The sequence below is a fragment of the Pararge aegeria genome, chromosome 3, assembly GCF_905163445.1.
Source record: "Pararge aegeria chromosome 3, ilParAegt1.1, whole genome shotgun sequence".
In the NCBI taxonomy this organism is placed as follows: Eukaryota; Metazoa; Arthropoda; class Insecta; order Lepidoptera; family Nymphalidae; genus Pararge; species Pararge aegeria.
The window spans coordinates 14,044,339-14,063,012 of record NC_053182.1 but is presented as its reverse complement, the minus strand read 5'-3'; the positions used below and the strand labels follow the sequence as shown (position 1 = coordinate 14,063,012).

At 34.0% G+C, this 18,674-nt stretch overlaps 2 protein-coding genes across 2 annotated transcripts; one reads left to right on the top strand and one right to left on the bottom strand.

Annotated features, from left to right (window-relative positions):
* The first annotated feature begins 188 nt into the window (after window positions 1–188).
* LOC120637469 (dolichyldiphosphatase 1-like) lies at window positions 189–5,065 on the top strand. The gene is made up of 6 exons (XM_039909332.1): window positions 189–405; window positions 497–597; window positions 1,248–1,426; window positions 1,641–1,868; window positions 2,474–2,608; window positions 3,617–5,065. The coding sequence occupies exons 1-5, from the start codon at window positions 309–311 to the stop codon at window positions 2,604–2,606; spliced, it is 738 nt and encodes a 245-aa protein (XP_039765266.1). The 5' UTR covers window positions 189–308; the 3' UTR covers window positions 2,607–2,608; window positions 3,617–5,065.
* A 9,877-nt stretch (window positions 5,066–14,942) lies between these two features.
* On the bottom strand, window positions 14,943–18,477 carry LOC120637256. The gene is made up of 5 exons (XM_039908998.1): window positions 18,288–18,477; window positions 17,569–17,724; window positions 16,877–17,071; window positions 15,962–16,028; window positions 14,943–15,055 (listed from the first exon to the last, which is right to left on the bottom strand). The coding sequence occupies exons 1-5, from the start codon at window positions 18,366–18,368 to the stop codon at window positions 14,967–14,969; spliced, it is 588 nt and encodes a 195-aa protein (XP_039764932.1). The 5' UTR covers window positions 18,369–18,477; the 3' UTR covers window positions 14,943–14,966.
* Window positions 18,478–18,674: the final 197 nt, after the last annotated feature.

Sequence of the window (18,674 nt, the reverse complement as noted above, 5' to 3'; positions counted from 1 at the left end):
AAAAGATAATTACACAGACTATAGACAAACAACAGTGTATTTTGATTTCACTGATTTGTATACAATTCGTATTAACGTCGAGATTATACAGTTAGCTCCTCTATATTCTCTATTCATTGACTTTGACAGTATTGGGGGTTGTCACCAATTTGACAGTTCATAACTTCATACGGTTGTTGAACTTTTCGTCCTGTGTTTTTGTGTTCGCCAATGTTGTAATTTTATTATTATAAATGCTTTTAGTAACCTCAATTGAATTGTATGAATGACAAATGTATTTTCCCATTTTGACTTGAAAGGGAAGCAATATGGATAATACAGCAAAGCCAGTGACCGAAGATTTTTTGAAGAATGGTGAAATCGAGTGGCAACCTCTTTCACTTACTTTGGTTGAATATCCAAAGGGTACTTAGTAATTTTACTTAAGATATTGTTTATGCATGACTAGAAATTCATTTGTTACCGTTTGCAATTAAAAATTGAAATTGTGTTGCAGGCGATTTGTTAGGCAAATTTTTTGCCTTAACAAGTTTAGCTCCATTTGGTATTGGGGCTGGATTTGTCACTCTAATTTTATTTCGAAGAGACTTGCATACAGTGAGTATTAAATATCACATTAGTAATCAACAATAGATTTTAATGGCATGTTATTCACAACCTTTTTAAGTCCCATTGATGTGCACAGTCCTTTTTCACAAGAGTGAGGGTTTAGGATATTAGTCTAAGTATGCTGCCTGTTTAAAAATTGTTGTTAAAAATAGTTATTGAAGTTAGAGCCAGAACTGCAGGTTGAATGTGCTCTCTGAGGCATGGAAGTCAAGCATTTATATAAAATCCAAGATGCTACTTAGAATTTCCTTACAGAAAACGTATTAAGTTTTGGTTTATGGCATATACATATATAAGTTGGAGTGGGAGGTGTTTAAGAATTTTTATTTTTGTTCAGGAAGTTGTGATAATTAGGTTGTGATTTTCATAATTGTTGTTATTGCCCCATTTTATGATAAACACTGAAACACTTTAATGGCATCTATGTGCTATACTACCATTTCACTTGATGGTAAGTCCCAATGCAGTCTGAGAGGAGCCCATGCTTATCTAGAAAGGGTAGAAGAGTTAATTACCTATATTTTTCATAGGTTTATTTTTGTTTTGTACAGAAATTTAAAATCCCTTGGAAGTTCTGTTTGCTGGTAGTGAATTTAAGTATTCTGAATTAAATTTAAGAGGTTTTGTGTTTGTTACAGATATCTTTCTTCATTGGAACACTAATCAATGAAGTGTTAAACATAATATTAAAGCATTTAATATGTGAGTCTAGGCCACTGATCAGGGGGCACCTGTATAATGAATATGGAATGCCATCATCACACTCTCAATTTGTTTGGTTTTTTAGCATTTATGTCCTTTATTTCTTTGTTATAAGGTAAGCATAATTCAATTATATTATGGTATATTGGCATGATGTCCAATATATCTTGATTTTTCATCAGTGGTTCACAGAAAATTTAAATCTTGTTATTAGTATTAGTATTATTAAATCCTGCTAAAATATTCCACTATATGCAACTATGATCACCTCAGAGTTATTTGATGGGAAGCTTTTGAACAAATAATAAAATGTTGCTTTTTGGTTTCAGGTTGCATCATATAAACAATAACAGCATTATATCAGCACTATGGAGAGTTATTATAGTAGGTAGCTGTTTTACTCTTGCTTTAATTGTAAGTGCTGGCAGAGTATATCTTCACTATCACACAACAGCGCAAGTAGTCGTTGGTGCTATTGTTGGATTTATATTTGCCACTGCATGGTTTACGGTGGTTCATAGAATTTTAACACCACTATTCCCACAAATGGTGTCCCTGTAAGTATAGTTGTTATATTGCAATATTTATTTGTTTATTTATATTTTAATGAACTATCATAAGTATGATATAGTATGTAGAAGTAGTAGAGCTTTTAGTGACGAGAGCTTGTCTGGGGAGAGTACTACTGCCATACTTATTACTGCCGCAAGCTGCATTGCTATGTTCCGCTCTGAAAAGCATGGTTGCCGGTTTAATTACAGACACATGAGGCTCAATACCTCAGGTTGATGGACACAGTGCAGCATTTTGTAGGGTATTTTTGCCTTGCATGGTTTGGCATCATGTTAAGCCAAGCCAAATATAAATATTATTCCCATTCTTCTTTATCTTAAGCTGCACTGCATTGCACCAAATATAACTTTATTACAAATATAATTTAGAATTCTATGTATATTAATTTTATAAGCAAGTACAAATTTTGAAACAGCGGGCATATCCATCGCGGGCTGAGTGCTTTTTAAAAAAATTATTTGAAATTTTTTATTTTAGTGTAGTTTGAATAAAATTCAATTACACTTCAGACGCAGCAGAACACTAATTCTTAAAATAAATCAATAGGTCTATGCGGTATTATGAAATGTGTGCCATATTGTTATTTCAGTAAACTATGTGAAATGTTGATGATACGTGACACAACACTGATACCCAACGTGTTATGGTTCGAGTACACAACATCAAGACAGGAGGCGCGCACGCGAGGCCGCAAGCTAGCTGCCCTGAAGCCTACTCAATGACGGTATATATATATATATATATATGTATATATATAATCTTTTTTTGTAGTAATATTTCTCTTCCAGTCTCTGAATCCAGTATAAATGCGTATTCTTCCGACTTTGTTGTATGTTCCTAGTGCTAAGCTTAAACCAAACCAATCAACAAATCCAATCGAGGCAGCTAACTTTATTGACTTAAAGCGCGCTAACCTAAGTGCGCTCCACCACCACACACACACCACCATCCACACTTACCATCAGGTGTGAATGCAGTCACGCGCTGGGCTATAAACATTAAAAAATAAAAACCTCTAGCTAGGCAAGGCAGGGCAGGTTTCTTCCCATGATTTCGTTAAAATAAAATGATTTATTTGCGAGAAACTTATAATAATGTTTGAAAGGCTGCAAATGCAGGTGATCCCGCAGTCAACAAGGCTATAAAGCATGGGCCCCATGGAGTTAAGTGGAGTGGATGGAGTTATTCCCATAAAACTTTTCTTCGATATTCTACGTAATATACCACCGCAACGCATCGGTCACTTATGCTATTTCTTCGTTTTCTCGACTCCTTAGAGTTGACACGTGTTATTAATTTACCATGCTTTAAAATTCAGCTATCAATTGCAAAAACATATTTTATTCCTTCCTTAGTTTCGCACGTACAAACAAATAAACTTATGGGTTGGCTTGATGAAAATGATATCTGATGGAATTATGGAACGCAATAATAATGTTTGTATTGATTTAAAACTTAAAAAAATCATTAATTTATAGTAGGTCTGTTTCATAATGTAAACAATCTTTTCGTTCCTTGTGTAAAGTATGTTTTAAAATATACTTAAAAGCAAGTGTTGAAAAATAAAAAACAAAACAAAATAAAATAGATTTGTGTTTTTTTTTATAATAAGCTTTAAGCTAACGAAAACATTGTTTATATTAAAGGACAGGTACGAAAAAATAGGCTTTAGTGGAGCCTAGTGGCCTGCCTGGTTTGTAAAACATTAAACAGTTTACGCTAATACGTTTAGGTACGATTGCGCGCGCGCTGCATGCGCCAGCGGCAACGCAAGACTGCGCGCGTGACGTATCCTCGCCGCGGGGGTCATCGCTCTACTTGGCGGCTTTATTATATCGAGACTACAGCCATGCTCAATATTAGCATATTGACATACGTTGATTTTTAGTTTGATAAACTTTTTAGAATTTAATCTATCATGAGGTATTTATTTATGGATCTGGGAAAGCATATTTGCAGTGAAAAGAAAAATGCCGGAACCCACTTTGTTTAAGTCATTTGAATCAGAAACTGCATTGTATGTAGTTGGTGATTCTAATTTTAAGTTTATTTCGTATGCTGACCAAAATCGTTATAATTCTAAACAATATAGACATACCGGCCCACTCACATGCCTGGGTCTCAAAGGTTTAGGGCCGCCGCCACGCTAGCCCATTCTTCAAGGGCGGAGACATTCTAAACTCTTAGGCACGCAGGTTTCCTTCCCATCATTTCCTTGACTGTTAAAAGCAAGTAATATTTCATTTCTTAAATTGAATAAAATATCTTTAATATATTACAGTAATATTCTTTCCCACGTCGATATGCACTAGCATTAAGTTTCAAAAAGAGTAAATACTTTATTGAACCTGTGTATAGGTATACCTCTCTTGTATAGCTTCTAGTTCGTGGTACAGCTATTATACAGCTCCAGTGTTATATGTACAGCTTTACTCCCGCTATTGGATTACTGTACCCTGAGCATATTAGTAATTAATGTATAGTGAGTCAACATCGAGAGTCTCAGCATGCGAGTGGGGGCCCCCCACTCCTCGTTTCGTTAACCTGTCAGGCAGTTGACTCACTATATACTCTTTACACATATGCCCTTAGTATATAACTTGTTATTGGGTAACGAAACACAGTATCGTCAAAGTAAAATTGAACTTGTTAGCATTGTTTTAAAACTTAAAATTTCTTCAGCAGACGCTTGTAAAAAAAAAATTACTGAAAATGAATAGTCGCAAAATCTGTATTTTGCGACTCTAAAACTATTGAATTAGGTACATTTTAATTTGACGTTAAAATCTTTCGCCACTTGTTTACCTGTTTATTGTTCTTACCTGTCTTACAAGCTGTATTGATATTTTCAAAAAAGATTTTCTACTAAAAAGAAATGCAAAAATTGTTTAAATTTTAAACAGGTAAGATAAAATAGACTATTTGTATATAAATACTTGAAAAAACTTGTTATTGTTGTTATAAACTCTGTTCGTTTCATAAACAGTCTAATACGCTTATACTACATTGATGGCTAGTAGGGTGTTATAAATATAAGTGTTAGAGCAAACATAAAGTATTAAGATATTAAAATAGTCGATTAATAGATCAACAGTGTATAGTGTATCTTTCAAAGAAATATAAAATTTCCCGGCCAAACTTATTAATCTCTACCAACTCTACTCTGTTTTGAAAGGGTCAGTTTGGAGTCTAAAATAAACTATTTAAAAACTAAATAAAATCTAAAACGTCCTCGAAACCACCGCAGCGAGGCACAGTTCCTAAGATGCTGGCAGCATTTCCCCTCTGGATGGCCAAACTAATTCGTTGGCCAAGGTAACTGCCCGCTCTAGGATCACCGGTAGACTCGATAACCCTTTTCGATAATTCTTTGAAAAGGGCTCTTGCCTCCGGACCCCACGGTCCCAAAGTCTCTACACCAAAAGGCACAAAAATGAAGCTGCTATCCAGGTTTTCATATTTACGCCTCTTGGCCTGCTCGGCACTGGAAGCAGCCGCACCTACCATTGACGAAGTGGCCTGGATGTGTGATGCAGCTAGGGTATCAACACAAGTTGCATCCCAAAGAAGTGACCTTCCAAGCCTCCAAGGTATGAGCGTCATACCATCAGGTCTCTTGCCATCGCTCCGCGCCAAACCAATAGGTTCTAATACAGCTGGTACGTGAGCGGTAGCTAGAGAACGTCGGATGATGTCGTTGATGGTGCTATGGCGAGAGAAGCGACCAGCGCTTCTTGAACAGGAGAGTCCATGGTGACCGTAGGTGTCAACGCTGTCACCGCAGTGGCATCGATGAGGCTGAATTATAGAGGCGCCAAGCCTAAGACCAATCACCACCGATAGAGTGGTGTGGTCTAACATAGTGCCCAGGTTAGCTGAAGGGAGAGCATGTAGCCAGTAGCCGGACTCCTTAGCAGAGAGAGCGAGAAGACGAGCACGGTCTCTTTTAGATGGCATTTGGTCTAAAAGTGTGTCAAAAGTTTTTTTGCAAATAATGTCGTCCCACTGTCTCTGTGAAGAAAAAGAAACCGGCAAAATACTGGGACTAAGAGCAGACCAACTATTTCTTGCCTCTGCCAAGTATGACACTTCTATGGAACCCAAAGAATTGGATATAATTTTTTGAAAAAGAGTGTGTGTACTGTACACAGAGGAAAGAAAAGCTGGCAGCGAAACACTTGAAATTTTGCGAATTCCAAGACCGCCATACCCTATCGGAAGTGAGGCCTGGGTCCATGCCTGATTACTTATGGGACAATTTAAAATATTAACAAGAGTATCTTTTATAAAAGTATCCAATTTTTCCATTAAAAAATTAAATTTCCAAAGAGGTGAGCATCTAAGAAAATACGTAAATTTTGGAACAAATAAACAAAAGCGAATAATAGTTAGAGCCATATGTGGATTAATTTCGAAAAGACGATCGGAATTGTTGCTAAATTGGGAAATTAAATCTTCAATAAACTGTGGGACTGACGTTTCCAGTATAGGTGCCCCTAGGAGACGAAGTGATTTATCATTTAAAACTTTGATGCCGGGAGCCAAGTTATTAAATTGTTCTAAAATGTGCTGTTTCGATTCATCCGAAAATGAATTTGGAATAAATATTTCACATTTATCAAAGTTAAGCTGTAAGCCAATCAGTTCAAATTTTGATATGATACTCTTAAGTTTGGAGTCCGGATATTATTCCCAGTCCATCTCTTCTTACCTGGCTAAATATGTAATTAATCTCTTTATCTAGTCGAAAATATGTTTTAATAATAAATCTAAAAATGATATTTAAATTCTTTATAAAAATATATTTATTTTATATACAAGGTCATGTAGAGAGAAGAATCACCTCTAAAAAGCATCACTTATACTAAGAGAATTTATTATAATTTAGAGCAAAGTATATTTCTATTTTAAAATAAAAGTAACTCAAATTAAAGAACTGACTTGCAATGACCTGAAAACACATTTACATGTGTCTGCGTAATTGTGAACGCGATTGGAATTATTATTTTTATCTTTTTTTCTATTGCCCTCGTGATACGTGACTCCATTTGTCTTTAAATGATAACACTACTGACATGGTTTTTCTGTATTTTTAATAAAAGTTTTGCAGGTATAGTTATTTTTCTATATCCCAGGACAAAGTTGTGGAACAATAGTTTATCATTGCCATGAACTAACTAGCTTTTGCATGCCGCTTTGTTCTCAATTTACTAAAAGTACCTTCTTATTTTAATCTCTCTTTTTTCATCTGGAAGAAATATAAAATTTATGGTATTTTTTGCTTTTGATGAAGTTGAGGCATAAAAAAACTAACATTCGTATTTACAATAAAAATAATAATGAGGATACTTTAAAAAATATTCATGTAGGTTAGAGGTACCCCCTGACCTTTTATATATATATATTTTTTTAACACATTTTTTTTTCTATTACTATGAACATACACTGTATATTGTATATATATTTATCTGATATGTAAATAAATAAAAAAACATTTCTTAAAACATATGTTCTACTAAAAAATATTGAAATTATTGTTTACAAAATAAGACAGGACAGAAGACATGAAACAAATGCAGAAACATTTCGTCATTATAAACTGTTGACTTTTATACGCAGAGTAATGCGAGAAGGATTAAGTATAATGTATTTCGTCCTTTCGAATTATAACGAATACCACCCGAAGGAGTTTTTGAAGTGCTTGAATAGTAATAGTTAAAAAATAAATAAATTGCCCAATTGATATTGTAAATTGCTATATAAAATATATAGCATAATTTTATAATAAGTACAACTTCATATTAGTATAGGAAATAATTGTATAGAGACTATAGCACGTTAGACGCTAGGACTTGTTTGATTTTAGGGCTTTACGATATTTTTGACATAAAATTCTTCCAAAACCAACAAAAATAATATATTCTATATTCCTTCCTATATCGTTAGACAGACAAATATATATTTATAATGTGTATTAACGACATAACATATAGAAAGTTTTATTAAGAAAATAGCCTTAACAATTGGGGATAATACTACCTATAAAAATATTGGTGGCATTTCGGTTGTATACAAATCTCTAAACTGTATCGAATTGACAAGTCTAAAAATAGTGCTGTCCCTTTCACTGTGTTCTTTATGGAAAAGGATAGCATTATATTTTGACTAGTCAACTTAGTTTAGAGATTCGTGTGCAACAGAAAAGGCACCATTAGCTGGTTAAAAAGATATATAATCTGTTGGAAAAGCTTCTTAAAAACTGTTTAAAAAGATATATAATCTGTTGGAAAAGCTTCTTAAAAACTGTTGTATTGCATTAATAATATAATCGTAAATCTCATAAACAAATCTTGCAGTATGAAAACAACCAAAAGTTGCAGACATGTTTGAATATTTTAGTATGGAACCTAGCTTTACTGTAGGTAAAGCTAGGTTCCATACTAAAATATTCAGGCCGCCAATTTTTTTCCAATAAAGCAGCCACATATTTTTATGTAGGTACTATATCGTGAGTTAGCCTAATTATTCAAAACCCTATTGTTGATTTATTTAAGATGTTTGCGTTTCTGTTATTTTAAAGAAAAATGAAATGGCGGACAAGTACCAAAACCCAAAATATTCAAAACCCTTTCCCAATAAACGCTAGGAGAATTACGCCAAATATTAAATGATACTGGCCAAATGGAGATAGGTTACAAAACACAGAATTAAAAACCTTAATTCTGTGGTTACAAATCACAAGGTTAAAAGAAAGTGCTGCTAGATAAAATAAAACTAAAATGTTTTATTTAACGAAAATGTGTTTAGAATTAAACATATTTTGTTAATTTCCCGCATTTTTTTATATTAATAACGAGGCTTTTGTCTTCCTTTAATGGTATTATAAATTACTAATCAGGCATCGTTCTTAACTTTTGCGTTAAATATCCACTTTAAGTATCTTCTGTAAATATTAATATACTCGTTAGATAAATAAAACACATGAATTTGATAATTTTGAAGCCTTATCTAACTATAGAGAAATCGACAAACAGTTATAAAATATTATTATTATCATAATAAAATTGGTTTAATGTAGATACTGCTAGTAAACTTTTATTATATAGGGGCTATTGAAATATGGCTTTTTAAAAGACGATTTCTGTAATTGATATTGAAGCAAGATCATAGTTGGAAAACATTATGATTAAACGTGTGTGATTATTACTCTGTAGTCCTTAGCTACGACCTTGTTTAATAAAACTTACTATTCGAGGCAATAAATACATAGGGAACAATAGCTATTATTTAAATTAAGAAAATCTCTAGCACTATTCTAAAAATCAAAGTTATAGATATAGGAATAAATTATATGACGATTTTTCTTGTAAATAAAAATATCGTGTGGTATTAAAATATCATTTTTAAATGCATTTATATATTGTCTGTATTATTAAATTTATGAGATTAATAATAACTCTGGTACTTAGTAATAATAGACGTCACGTTAGCTTCAAATTCAATAAACTGTTACTTAGTGCGAAGTGATTTTAAATTATGTTAATAAATAGTTTCAATTGAGAAAGAATTTATTAAGGTTAGAAAATAGTGTAAGCTGAATTTTTTTTTTAAATGGCAGCATTTTTATGAACATATGAATTAAAGCGCCGGCGTCTTATTTCTTAAAGCTTAATGTGTAAATACTTACCAGCAAGGACGTGCATTCTGAGTATGCACTAAGCGGGCAGATGACATAGATGGAGAAACACGAGTACGAGTTATATAAATGTAAGAGTAGGTTTTTTATAACTCGTATAATACCTACCGTTAAGTTTTCTATAACTCGTACAAGTGTTTTTTCTTTTTTTATAATTTTTACGCTAAGTGCAGACCCTATATGCCCGCCACTTCTAACTAGACGCTCAAACATTTTGTTAAACCGGATCCAAATTCTCAGGGACACTTCTTGCCGAGACCCTCAGGCATGAGTCTTACGTACTCTTGATTCAATAAGATGTCCACCACGCTTTGTTTTTTGCCTTTACTCTGGCAAACAAGCCGAAAAAGATTTCTAGTTATTTGGGGTACAATTAGCTGAGGGTGCCCACAATCGCGTTGTCTTATTGAGTACATGTTACATCGCAGAAAAACAAACATCACCTACACCTACTATTGATTCTAAAAACTGTATTTGTACAGCCACGAATAACTTACTTCGGGTTGGCCAACAAACTGTAATTAGTTTCTTCTATGGAATAGGGTGTCATCGGCACACAATGGGTATAGTTTTTTTTCCTTTTATTTCATAGAACTAAACGGGCGTTTCCTGTAATAGTATACTGCAGGACTAAAGACCTCTCCCAAGAATTTGCCTATAATCATCACAATGCTGATGTCCTCCGTGACGTATCCGTCAACGGCGACACCTTGGCTTTACTGTCTCGAGTGTGCACGGATATGACTAGCGTAGCACCATGGTAGTAGTACAGAGGACTCTGCTGCTTCTGTATGGGACTAAAAAGATTATTTGCATCTATAATAAATTCATTCTTAAATTAAGTAATCGTTAAAGAGCCTTGACATGGATGTTCTTAAGAACTATTTAAGAAATAAAAATGTGTGTTCTATGGAACTTATGGGGACTAGTGAGTGTGGATCCGGGATAACAGATATGGGCACCAGGGGGCGTTGGAAATATGAAATGTTTTTTATTGAGGAGCATTTTCACAATGCGATCCATCAAACTTTGCAGTTTCTCTATAAAACCACTTTAATAGGTTACATGATAAGGTCAAAGATAACTCTCAAACTCAAGGATTTATGGGAATTGTCATACAATTCAAAAGGTCAAACTCTTTTGTCCTTTTGTTAGGCTGTGCAGTAATTGATATTTAGGAAGCAGATGCCCAAATATATGCAAATCTTGGAATAAAAAAATTTAAGATTAAACGTTTAGTCCGAGTGGCAATGGTTTTATATACAACTTGTGCTGAAATGAATTTGTTACATTTAAAATCCTCCTACTACAAGAAACTACAGCAACTTCTATGTCAGGCTAAAAGCAGAAATATCTATTACCGCACAGTTCTTTTTATCCTGATTGTCAGATGATAGTCTTATTTAATGTTTTGAAAAAAGATAAACCTAATAAGAAATATGTTGTACTAAATGAATATGTCGTGGGTTTAAATAGTTATAAATTGTGTTACTAATTGTAAAGTCATGTATAAGGTTGTGTCTAGAATATAAGGTGTTATGAAAAACGATGATACTCTTCCATTAAACGCAATTGTTAAATAAAATAGGTTTAATTTTACAATGGTTTCAAGATGTATTAGTGAATATTATCGTCCAATCTAATAATATCCATATTTTGGGCTTTGTCTTATATTGTAATCATAAGGGCCGCCGCACACACGGTACTCCTAGCATTGGCGCGTTGATTGCTTTCCGTAAACCCGATTACGCGTCCTAACGCTGTATTGCACGTACTGTCTCTGGTCACTTTTTGGTAGATCGATCTAGGGATTAAGGTGGCAGTCGGAGCACTTTAGTGGGCTTTAGTATCTTTGAGTTACCTCCGCCGATGCATCACCTACAGAACAATCTTGGTCTGGTACCCCAGCGCCAAAGTCGTGCCGCTGGTGCGTGCTGAAGTAATGGTTTAATTTAACTGCAATGCCCACGACAGGCGAGCTCGCTACCATATTAGACTCATTAGCATTTACCTTCAGATACGATTGCAGTGAAGTGCTGATTTGTATTGCAACAATTAAAAGAAGTAAACTCGAGAGTTTTGCAGCACAATGCAGCGTCTAAAACGCGTCTTTACAATACATTAAACGAGGCTTTGAAGAGGTGATGAGGAGTCTAATAATATCTTGTGTGCTTTGGCCCTAACAGCGCACGACATATATTTGTGACGTGAATTTTGACAACGCTTCATACAGGGACTGTCAATATTCTAATATGTTTATTTACTAGAATATTGACAGTCTATTAATTATAATTAAAATATGCTACGATTTTAGTACAATAGAGTAGAGATAGAGAATACGGTACGTATTATGACTTGTAGCAGTTCAGTACCATTTAAAATTTGTCATTGCCATCAGAACAAATAATTTTTCCTGCACGGCTAGCATAGGTAGGAGACAAAGATTTTTATCCCCTATTATATACATGACATGGAGAAAGGGGAAGTTTCCGATTTGACGTTATGAGTTCTTTATTCGAATCTTTTTTCCACTTGTGCGCCCATGCTCGGATAATGGATATAAGTTTGGTAGGGGATAAACATTTAGTCCTTTCCCTGTGGAGAAAGTGTCTCCTGCCAACGCTAGCTTTGCTTAAGTGTGCCTTATAACAGTAGAAAAAGTTATAAGATTCTGTTATTCATTATGTTGTTCATGTACTACAGGTACATTTCATAGGTAAATTCTATCGTAGATATGCCCAGTCACCGAAAAACCTCGTTACCGCTTTCAGTTAACATGCATAAAGGGACTGCTAAACTAGGCTTGGAAAAGTTTTTTTTTATTTTGTATTGTCTGCGTGCCGGCATGTAACGAACTTTGTGTACGTAACTTCCGATAGATGTTGGATCAGTGAGGCATTTGTTCAGCTTGTCTGTGCTATAGCCAAACACGTCTAATAGTTTCTACCACGCCCATTCTGCATTCTTGCCGACAAATACTATGAGGTGTCCTCGCAATATTTATCGAGGCCGGCTCAGTCCTGAGCCGGCCTCGACAATCTCGCCTTGCCCAGCCTTACATTTTACGAAACATTGCGTTACTGCCGAGAGCGCTATATGTGCACGCTTTACGCGTGCAAACTGGCTACCAATTCTATCCCGGAGGAATTTGCATGCTCTTAATCTTTTATACTCTATTCTATTTAATCCTCAAACGCCACCATATTTAACATAGCGATTTAACTTTCTTGGTAGCAATGTTCAGTGCTATTTCAGAGCTAAAGATGACAACTGGTTGCATGTTCCTGCCAGTCACTCTATGGCGTATGGCAATTAATTTACTTTCAAAATGGTTGTACTCTGGAATGGATTGTCAAGGGACATTAGACAGTCTTAATCAATAAGCATCTTAAAAAGAACTTTAAAAGAATATTATTTATCTATTTATACATTGTATGTTATATGTAGATGTAGTTTATGTTATGACATATTTTTAAAATATTGCACTATCCTGTTTCCATCATCATTTCCTTTCATTAAAGGGTTGTCTGGAGGAGATCACTCCGATAAGATACTCGCGATAAGACCGCCTTTGCGTATTTTTTTTTTGTTGTACTGTTTCAAATATTTATTATCTTTATCCCTTAATTGTGTGTAATAAAGAATTTATCTATCTATCCATCACAACACTAGTATTTGTCAAGTGTCGTGTAGTTTTGTCGAGTATGTGGAGCGGGTTATCCCAATATCTGACTAGATTGGTCTAGTCAGATATTGGGAAAACTCGCCAGAATCAGCCCGCTCCGAGGAAATTTTATCCATCTCCTATGTATTCTATTGTTAACTGTCACATATATTGTATGTTTAATGGTAGACAATTTATCCCTTTGATAACATAATCAAATAAGTGCAAATCAAAGTAAAATCAATCCCTGGTGAAATTTCACATCCATCTCCTATGTATTTTTACACAATTCTCTATCGTTTTAACAAGCCTCCTTACCCACATACCTTCCTGACCCTCTCTTCCTACCATATCCCATCACAGCAATTCTCAGGCTTGATTAACTTTCCTACTATTTCAAAATGATAAATTATGATAATATTATAATTACTTTATATCTTCGGTCTGGTCAGAAGTCGTACATCAATTTAGTCAAAGTTTACAGAAACGCTTGTTTAAAATTTCATCTAAAATATAGTTTAATTTTTAAATAAATTGTTTAACCATTAATTTTACAACTCATTAACCCATGATCAGAAAATCTAATTAAGTTAGTTGTAGATTGTGGGCAGGTAATGGGTTGATATGATGATAATGATGACATTGAAAAAATATGATCTCTTTTTCTTATAATATGTTGAAAATATCATCAACCGACGAGATGACAAAGCTGGCTTTGGTGTGTCGGGGTCTTTAACCCATAAAGTTCGAAGCACGTTGAAAGCTAAATTTGAGAATTTTAACTCTTGATGTGTTGAATTTGTTTATTTGATTGAAGTTACATCGACTGTACAAAGCGTTGGGAATTTTTAACTCTAGTAGCCTTCTGAGCCATATGATATGGACACCAAAAGCAAGAAAGTATATTATAAAATGCTTAAAAAGAAATATATTTTTTCCTCTGAATTATATGTTGTTTTATTTATCTGATACCAATATTATATTAAGAAGTTATATTAAGTTCCGATTATGCCCAGGGGTCCCTGCCATAGCTTTGATGATCGATCCCTGCCGTAGATTTTACAGTCTTACACCGACTGCCTTAATTTTTGTTAAATATTTTTGTAAGCCTAAAGAAACACAATAATGTTTTTCTTTTTTTGGTTTCGTCATAGTTTATCTATTCTACAGCTAATAGTTATTTCAATTTATAATTATTGGCTAGATAAAAAAATAAGCGTAAAATAATAATACCAAACTAGGTTATTTAGCACTTCACACTCTGATAAAGGTACCAAGTTTTTGGAATACACAAATCTGTAAACAGAACTAAAACTAATAAGATTAAATCAGCAAGAAAGAGTTAGAGCGCTATTTAAAGACCTGTCAATTTTTAATTCAGATATTTGTGCACTTAAACAGAATTGGCACCATTGTCACGTACCTATATTGTAGGATCCGTAAAAATAAGCTCCAAAGAGGGAATTGTTAAAAAAAAAATACTACTTACATTGTCTTAGTATTCCCATAGTACTTATGTAGACTGTAGGTAGTATTAGACTTGCAACAAGACAAAAATTAGAATACCATTTTAAAGTTGCACGGAATAAAAATGAGTAATGAACTTAGTTTAAAGGTTTACGGAATAAAATCTATAGGTATGCAATTACAAGATTGTTTTAAGTTTAACTGTGATTTATTATGTTTCAAGATAAAATATATATAGACACAATTAGGTCTTTTTTATGATGATAAATCGGTTTTTTCGCTTATAAATGGCTTTTCTTCTTCGTCTGTTGCTTCTGTATCCGCTTCGTAATCACTCAAAATACCTTAAAAATATAGAGTAAATAATTTCATAAAATTTCTGTACACCGTATTATCAGGCATTTAAAATATCAAGGGGGCTTTGTCCGATCGCAGTATTATTTTAAAATGGCTATTTATAAATAATAAGTTATAAATTCTAATGCTTATAACTATGAAACAAAACGTCAACGATATTAAAATAATATTGCGTACACTGGTAGTAAGACCTAATATAGATATGTTATTATCATGCAATGATCAGAAAACATATAATGAAATTCTGGTTTTTTTATACTTAGTAATAATTGACGGGCAAAGCAGATGGCCCTCCTGTTATATGATGTGGAAAGCCATAGCCTTTGAAACGTCCTACAAATTGCCGCCGTATATCCATCCTGGGGCGCAGGTGTTAAGCCTCATGTGCCAGAAATTACGCCCGGAACCACGCCCGCACGATCGGAACACAACAATGCTGCTTAGCAGCAGAAATAAGCATGGTAATAGTACAGCCCCGGACGAGATGTCACAGTAAGCTGTAGTACTACAAAAAAAATTGCATTAAGGTTAAAAGACAAGTGAGGATTATTCAGTTGTATAAATTATCTAAATCGATAGTATTTTTTTTTATTTTACTAGAATAGCCATTGGTTGAAATCTCACTGGATGGCCATGCAGTCTAACATGGTAGCTGACCATTTCGGTTTAAGTCAGGTTTATTGAATATCCATCGTCTTCAACAAGACGGCAGCACGCCTTTGTTTTAAGGGTGGCAAGTGGCAACAAGCAATGGCAGATGATGACAATAGAAAATTCAGCAATTCTTATTTCCCGAACTGCTTCATCTGCTGGGGAAAGAACTCGGGATCTCTGAATTAAAAGACCACATTATATAAATTTATAATACTATGAGATGTTTGAAGATGACTTACTGTCAGTTTGTCCAGACAAAATTGAGCAGAGCGAAGTGCTTTGTTCTGTTAAACTTTCCAACCATTTCTGTAAACACGATATAGATTTAGGTTCTAAAATTACGTAGATATGAACGGACAATTCTGAATAGGAATGATTGTTCATGTTTGTATTCATCAATTCTCGAAATAAATCGATGGTACCTACAATAATCAGGTCAAGTGCATTTCGGACCACGCGCAGTGTATGGTTCTGTACCTATATGGCCGTCACAATATGCAGACAAACAAACTTTGTCTCTGAAAATACCTAATATTACCTACTACTCAAACCAGTTCCGAAATAAAATTAATTGAACCACTGTTCCAACCAATGGTTCGTAAACATATTTTATCAACTAGCTTTTAGCTGTAGGCACTTTGAAGGCACAACATATTATGTTACATTAACTTCTTACGTTAATATAAAGTGAAGTAAATGTGTTGAGTTTTTAGTTAGTTTACTTTTCAATGAAAATGCCACTTTAACCTTAATTTTACTTTCATGTTATAAGAGATATTCATTCGTGTTATAAGATATATTTAGTAATCTGACTAAGTATTGCTCGCTAATTTATAAAGCCTACGAAAATAAAACGTTTAATAACTATGATATTTAAGAAAGGTACCTTCCGTAAAAGTGATTTATTAAGATTTACCTTTTATATGAATATAATCACGCCAAATTATATCATTCAAGTAGGCTTTATAAGCGTTCAACCCTTGAATAATGACAACGGTTTACGGGGAAAATACGTTGGAATAAGGAAGGTTTACGTATGAGTAGATATGCGTTTGGGGTAAAAGGTTTTCTTACCCCAAAAGTATAGTTATGTACCTTCTGTCGTGAAACAAATATTCTAAAGTAATCAAAATGAAGGTATTAGCTTACATTACCTTATCGCTTGGAATTAGCCGATCAACTTTTTTCATACATGAAAAGTTAGCTTTTTGTCCAACCAAATGTTTGGTAACTTCACTGGTTGACATTGTTTTATTTAACATTCCTTCTATCATATCAGGATATTTGTCTAGCAGTCCAGGAAACATCAAAACAAGAGGTTTAGTTTCAGCTCCATCCTCGCACTCTACCTAAATAATAATTATTTTACCTACTTGTAAAATTTTTATATAACAGATTTTTCGTGTGAACTGAATTGTCACATTAGATTATAAGCAAAGTTCAAGAAAAAGAGATAAAATTACGATACGCTAGAAGGATGTATAGCTAAAATTAGATTACCTATCTACTTTCTTTCACCTTTCCATAAGTAGGTATATTGGTAGATCCCAATACTTAAGCACTTGGAACAGTGTGGTCAAAGCTCTTCAAAGTACCGTAGACTAAACTAGTCATCACACTTACAGGTTACGAGATTGTGATAGCTTTATGGCCGGTCATTACGTAGCCCACTATAAATTCATACGTAAGAACAGGTAACAAGCTACAAATTCCAATGCTTAGAGATCGGCCCAAAGGGGTTTCCGGGGATTCGCTCTAATGTCGCTTAATCTGATTTAGTTCTTGAAGCTTTTAACATAAACGAACATTAGTAAGCATGTAATAAGTAGGTATTTAACTTAGTTACAAGGTGTGGAATTGCCTCCTCGCCACTATTGTTTTTCTCATCTTTCGAATCGGCCGCTGTTTTTAATATATCAACCCATTCTGAATCTTTAGCTAGCAAAGGACACTTGGGTTCCGGTTGCTCAGCTTCATTTGCGTTACTGGAGCTTTCTCCTTTCTGTAAATAAACATAACTTATACATGTAGAAGGACCATATACCTAAAGTAATTATTAATCCCCTGGTTAAGCCATTCTTATGTGCCATTGCTGGAGATTCACTATCATAGGTAAGAGGGATATCCTAGAGCTTGGCGGAGATGTGGGGTCAAATCATAAACTCTGAAAATAGGTAATGAAGGATTTAATTTGCTTCAAAGATTATTTGAACGCTGAAATTATAACCGTACAATTAATGTTTTATTTTAAACTATAACTGATTTATTAATAGGTATATAGCATAGGTACCTATTAAAAATGCATGAAATGTACCTATAAGGTACATTACATGCATTTTCTTTAACTTACATCAGTTTTTGGAATTATAGCAATTTGCTTGCGTTTTTACAAAGAAATCACCTAATTTCGGACATCTCGTGAAACTGGCTCAATCGCCATTATGAATAAGTTGAAGTCATTGGGCTCTATGGTGTTGAGCAATATTTAAAATCTCTCGAGATTAATCAAGAAAAATTTGACTTCTATGAAGTTCTAAACTGAATAAGAAATAGGTATGTACTTACCGATGTTTCTGGACGTGTGGTTACTAACGTTTCATGTTTTCGTCGTTTATATTTCTTCTTGTTAGTTTCACCGCTATTCATATTGTGGAAATCAACATGTTGGATTTGTTTAGTGATTATATGAGTGATTTTAACAGATGTTGTTTGTTCAAAAATAAATAAACAACATCAGTGATGTTTATCAAATGACAACTTTAAAATGTCATTTCGATTAATTCAATTAAATCACATCAAATATGTAAGTAACCTCTTTTTCTTTTAACCACCGTTATCGGTAGCAAGCCCGGATATAAAAAGGAGGTGGGTTGGTCAGGAGAGAATGGTCTCTGAACATACAAAATAGTCAGCGAGGGCGTATATCTAACTATCACATTTAAAATAGCAGCA